Source organism: Melanostigma gelatinosum (assembly GCF_949748355.1).
Source record: "Melanostigma gelatinosum genome assembly, chromosome: 9".
NCBI lineage: Eukaryota > Metazoa > Chordata > Actinopteri > Perciformes > Zoarcidae > Melanostigma > Melanostigma gelatinosum.
This window is the reverse complement of record NC_136642.1, coordinates 23,239,355-23,245,354: the sequence shown is the minus strand read 5'-3', so window position 1 is coordinate 23,245,354 and position 6,000 is coordinate 23,239,355. Positions and strand designations below refer to the sequence as shown.

The window sequence follows — 6,000 nt, the reverse complement described above, 5'->3', positions numbered from 1 at the left end:
CTAAGATGTAATGATTTAACATTGACTTAGAGTCATTTGCAGGAGACTTTATGTAAACCATGTCTTCACCCTCAAATGTATTTGCATTATGGGGACATGCATTCTGTCCCAGAAAAGAAGGCGGGTCCCCATAACTGAGTGTGTAAACAGATGTGAGTACCCACAACATGAGCTATACACGCCCACACACAGCGAGAAATAGAGGGAGAGCGAGAGTCCCTCCCTCGGTTTCCTGTGAGAGACGCGTGTGTGTTTTTCACCAACGCAGTGTGAGTATGTGTGTGTGTGTATGGATGGTTCAGCAGTTGAGTCTCCAGCTGCTGAGCGGAGTGGAGCGCGCAGCGCAGCGGACGCGTCAAACTCAACCCTCCGCTGGACTCTCGTGTACTTCCACCTTCCATGTGAATGAGAATCTTTTCTGACCGGAGGACACAGAGACATGGAGGGCCCGCGCCGCACCGCATCTTTACGGGGACTTGTATCTATCCTCTGCCTCACTGCGCTGCTGGAGCCCGGGGCTGACGGTGAGTTGCGTGTTTTTTCCTAAACTTTAACAAAACGCTACGAGCTCGCGACGCTCCACGCTAACGTCAGCCTCGCTCTATTTGAACCTGACTCGCACTGTACGTTGTAATGAGTCCGGTAAACGGTGGCGCGAGGAGCCAGGCGCAACAGGTGACTCACACCGCGGCTGAGACACCGCTCAGCTGCGCTAACATGAGCTAGCTGTTAGCCTGCTGTGTTCTTTAATAACATCTCTTCCAATATGAGTTAATAACACCAGCTATAGTACTCTCCTCATGGTTCTAATACAAGTTATAATTCGGTACACATGATCATTTATTGACCAGTAATTTAGACACTCTAAAAGCTGTTTCTATGAATAATATCACGTTTTAATATTCAGTGCAAAATGGCTTACTTGTAAAGATGTTCGTCCTGTCATTGGACACTGACTCTTGGGTTTTATATATTGTTCTCCAGCTGAACTTCCTACAAAAATGTCAATATGCACTGTGTTGTTTTCATACAAATATCAAATATTTGGTATCTTTGAATTTGAATTATTTCCACTCAGTAAGTGTGAGTTTGTGTTGAATATAGTTCCTCAGCTCCTGCCATAGTGTTCAGAGGAGACACTGCAGGTGAATATGGTAAACATTTTGACGAATAGACTTGTTGATAGCTTACATTATGACAATTATTTTGATGACAACGTTTAAATATGCAAATAGTTCATTATCTTACCTAAGTGTGCTTATTTGCATACATTTCCAGACCTGAAACCTGAACATTGATAGCGTCAGGTCCAAAACTTGTTTCATTTTGTTGACATATTAGAGGTTTTTACAGAAGGAATGTTGGATATCTCTTTTTATACCTCCATGAATCAGAAAGTACTGTCAACAACCATAGAAAACACATTTTCAACATGTTTTCACGAACAGAATGTTGTATGAATCTGGCTCGCCGTCTGAGAAAAAGGCCTTTCAAGATATGTTTTGTAAAATTGCATACATGTTGAAGACAGTACAGGTGAAAGGGTTAAAATGTAGATATATATATATATATATATAACTAATGGATATCACCATGAAACGTCCACAGTTGATTAGTTACATTGAGACAATATTTATTTGTATTACAAGTTTGCTGAAAAAATAGCCCAACATCTCAAAGAGCATGAAAAAAGGGACATTGTGTGCCTGGGGTGTCTCCTCTTTAGTCTCCTTGTAAGTGTGTGCAGACGGTCCCACTTTCCCTCCTCTCCACACTGTCATCTCATGTGTTAACAGTGGCTATTTAACAGACTTGGACTCTTTCCACCTGTCAGACCAAACACCTCCCATTTCAGTCAGCCACAGAAACCTCCCCAAGCTTTATTTATTCATTTGGTGACAGGTGGGTAGATTGAACACAGCATGAAAATGACAAGTACAACTCTGCCTCGGTTGCTGTGAACACACACATCATCGTTCCCTTCTCCCTCCTCCCCTCTCCCTCTCTCTCTCTCTCTTTCTCTGCTGTTTGTTCCTGCCCTCCTCCCATGGTGCATTGGGCCTATTTTCAACCTGGAAATCCCACATACCAGAAGAGACTGTGTGGTCCTGCTTGCATTGTATGCGTCACAAATAGACATCAACACACACACACACACACACACAAAAAGACACGCAAACTCCCACCCACATGCCCCCCCATGCTGCCCACCACCGCACATTAACACACTCCCTGTTATCGTGACTCCTCCGGAGCACCTCGGCCCCCGCAGGAAGCCGCTCCCCGTTACCCCGAGCAGCTTGACATGTTGGGTATCCAAACACCAGGGCCGGACTCTGTTGTTTTTTTGGTGTGTTTTTTTATATTTTCTTTTCGTGTTTGCTTGATGTCGATACCCGTCCGCTCAGTTGGCCCGTCGCAGGAAGGTTCCTTCTTCCTTCCTTTCCAGGGAATCTCAGTGTCCGTGCAGAGGCCATGCCTGCGTGTCCCCGATGGTGCCGGCAGGACGCGAGCTATTCTGAAGCCGTTGATCAAAAAGCCGAGGCTGAGAGGGAAACGGATCAATAAGTTATTTTGAGACACAGAGAGATCGTCTTGTGGGGGATTCTTTGATTTATATACATGTGCGTCATCGACGATGCAGAATAATTCAGCAGTTTGACAGAGAGAACTCTTCTCTGTGTGAGATAGTGTTTCATTTAGATGGCGGTTCCAATACCGGTGAAATTCCATGATTCCCTCAACCTCAGGTTTCTCGCCAAAAACGAAATTTTAAAAGATAACAGGTATCATGATAACGTTACAATTTACATTCGCCTAATTCTTATTGAATAGAGCTTGAACGCATCAAAACGAAAGTCAATGCGACCTCCGTTAAAGTTAGCTGTTAGCTCCGTTAGGACTGTGGGAAAACGACTACCGTCACGTTTTTCTAAACATTTTGGTGTTGATTTGGTACCAAAGTATCAGTTCCGTCCCACAAAGCCCAGAGTCCCTCTGTGTTTACACGGATTAGATTGCTCCTCAGTGCGTGGAAGAGGAGAACAGAGACGAGGTCACCCACTTTGACCTCACTGAAGTGCCTCCCTTTTTTTTTACCATATTAGTCGACTTCCCCTCGCGCTCTCCCCTCTCGACTTGCTTCGCCGACTCCCGGGGTCAAAGAGGAGAAGGATGGAGGCGGAGGGACAGGAGGGGAACCGGAGAGAGTCAAGGGGAGGGAGATAAAAACAAGTGGAGGAATGAGAGGATTACTTGCAAGTCGGAGGGAGTCGTGTCAAGAGGGAGTTGCGGAGGTGGGAGGATAGATTTCAGGAGCGGAGGGAGAGAGGTGGGCTGCCTGCTGTGGCAGTTATTTAGCACCGCGCAGCCTCTTGCCAGTTGTCTCTGCTGGTTTCAAATATTCTCCTGTTTTTTTAAATGTTGCTAAATCCTTTTCCCAACCGAGCGTTGCCCACTTTATTAAACCACTGAAATACAGAAATCTGTCATTTGAAAAATTGCCATCTGTTCCTACAAAAACTTAAGTGCTCATGCGTCCCTCATAGTTTTCAGGACCTTGAAGTCACTCTGCCCTATAGTAGGCACTCTGCCTGGTGTGCACATTTGTTCCTTTTTCCATTCCCATTTGAGCAGTTCGGAGCGGTCCTTTCCTGTATGCGGGTGATAAACTGCTGTCAAGTTTCCTGTCTGTCCTGCCGTCCACTGTGAGCTCACATCCTCAGTGGATTCCCAAACCGCTGAGGATGTGAGGAGAGGGGGGGGGGATAGAGGGGGCCTTCCAGCTGATGGGTCGAGGTGCTCGGTTTGCTTTTATAAGACAGGGAGGTTTAACTCACGATGAGCGAAATTCTGCTTCATGTAACCTCCAGAAAAATATGTTTGGATTGGAATTATTTCAGTGGATAGATGTTGTTGTTTAGATTACATTGGATATGATGGGATTATTAGGGTGACGATGTTTTTAGTTGACTGTCAAAGGCAAGGAGGAGGAAATATTTGTAGGAATAGTAAAAACAATGCAATGAATATATTAGGGGTGTAACGGTACGCGTATTCGTATTGAACCATTCGGTACGAGGCTTACGGTTCGGTACGCATGACGAACCGAATACATATTTTTTTTAAAAACCTTTATTTAACCAGGTAGTCCCATTGAGATTAAAAATCTCTTTTGCAAGATGTAAGTAACAATACTACATAACATTAAGGAGCAGTTTTTGTTTTTTATGCTTATGTGTTGCTAAGAAGACACCCCAGAAGATGAGTCACTCAGGCATAAGAATAACTTTATGATGTTAGCTTTAATGAATAAATATATTTTAAAATCAAGTACATTTCTCTGGCATTTATAGTTTTCTACTGGACCGAAACGGACCGAACCGTGGCTCCACTGTATCGTACCGAACCGTGAATTTTGTGAACCATTACACCCCGAATATATGGTTATTCACTTTCTTGCCGTGAGTTAAATGAGAAGATTGAAACCATGTCTCATCTCTGTGCGAGTAAATATGAACCTACATGTTTTGTCATTTTTATACGTTTTTAAGCTAAGCTAACCGCTTCTTGGCTTCATATTTACCATACAGAGATATCATTCTTCTCATCTTACTTGCAGCACATTTCCCAACTCTTCCTTCAAAACGGTACAGGAATGGGTTCATTTTGACCTCCTGTCATGTGCGAGTTCCAACATGTCCTCTAACCGCAGGACCACACAGGTTGTTTGTTCCTCCTAAGACCATAGACTGTGTTGTTTAGAAGTGGACGTAGTCATCTTGACTGGACTGTCATGTTGAAGCCTTGAGATCGGCGATTTCGCCAGCTGTGGCCATGTTGTTGTTTTTCGCCACCAATGAACAGAAGTTACCATATTTGGAATGCGGACGAGTGACGTAGAGACGCCGTGTACGACTCTGCAGCGACCTGTCAATCACAGTAAGCCCGCCCTAAAGCATACTCCTCTTCATGGTCTATTTGACTCTAAATGGACCATAATGTACTAAATGAACATCATGCTGTATTGAAGAAGACTTGAAACTAGAGATTGAGACCATAAACTCATGTTTACAATGTTTACTGAGGTAATACATCAAGAGAGAAGTAGAGTCATTTTCTCATAGACTTCTATACAACCAGAGGAGTCGCCCCTTGATGGTCAGTAGAGAGAATGCAAGTTTTAAGACACTTAAATATTGACTTCACTCTACAGAATCGGAGGTTGCCGCCTGAAATAGCGCCCCCTACCAGTGTCAGGAGATCAACACAACCATATGAACGCAATGGTTGCAGTTTTAAACACGTGGTTAACGTTGTGAAATGGTCGCAGTTTGGTTGGGTTCAGGCAACAAAACTTGGTTAGGAAAGCTTGTCGTTAAGGTTCAAATAAGTATGTTTGTTACGTGACTTAAGTTACCACTGACTGTAAATAACCTACATTACGTATGTGATGTAAGTTAACGACTGAAATACACGGGGGGCGTTCAACATAATGAGCAATTTCTTTTACCTGCTCCACAGACTTCGTTTTGCTAAGTACCCCTGACCTCGCCACGTGGACTTTGACGCCTTTTATACTACTTGACTTCCTCCTTTGCTCCCGTCATAATAACTGGGGCCGCTAGAGGCAGCCGCCTAACAATACACGTAAAAATGGGTCGTAATAACATATTTTAACAGTATAATTTGTATTTTTTAAAAAGACATTTGATGTTTAGAGTTATGGTGATATGTATACTGTGTGGTATGCTATTTGTATCTCTTTCTCTTGTCATATTGCTAACAGAAAAATAGCTGCAAAATATGTACCCGACACACTTTTTGCCACATGTATAATTTTATGTTTTTATTTTAGATGACAGCATTATTGTTCTTTACTGGAGCATCTTTGTCTTCATTTTAACACTTTTCTTCACTTTCTCTGGTGCCAAAAAGTGAAACACAGGTAATATTCATGTTATTCAGTGGTCTGACAGTCAGACGGAAGCAGATCGCAGT

At 43.4% G+C, this 6,000-nt stretch overlaps 1 protein-coding gene across 1 annotated transcript in view; it reads left to right on the top strand.

Moving 5' to 3' along the window:
* The first annotated feature begins 296 nt into the window (after positions 1 to 296).
* LOC306781737 (TGF-beta receptor type-2-like) overlaps positions 297 to 6,000 on the top strand; it is a 32,065-nt gene continuing 26,361 nt past the window's right edge. Inside the window, exon 1 of the mRNA XM_079274739.1 lies at positions 297 to 524. Within this exon, the coding sequence (XP_079130865.1) occupies positions 440 to 524 (85 nt within the window). The 5' untranslated portion in view covers positions 297 to 439. The remainder of the gene's footprint in view (positions 525 to 6,000) is intronic.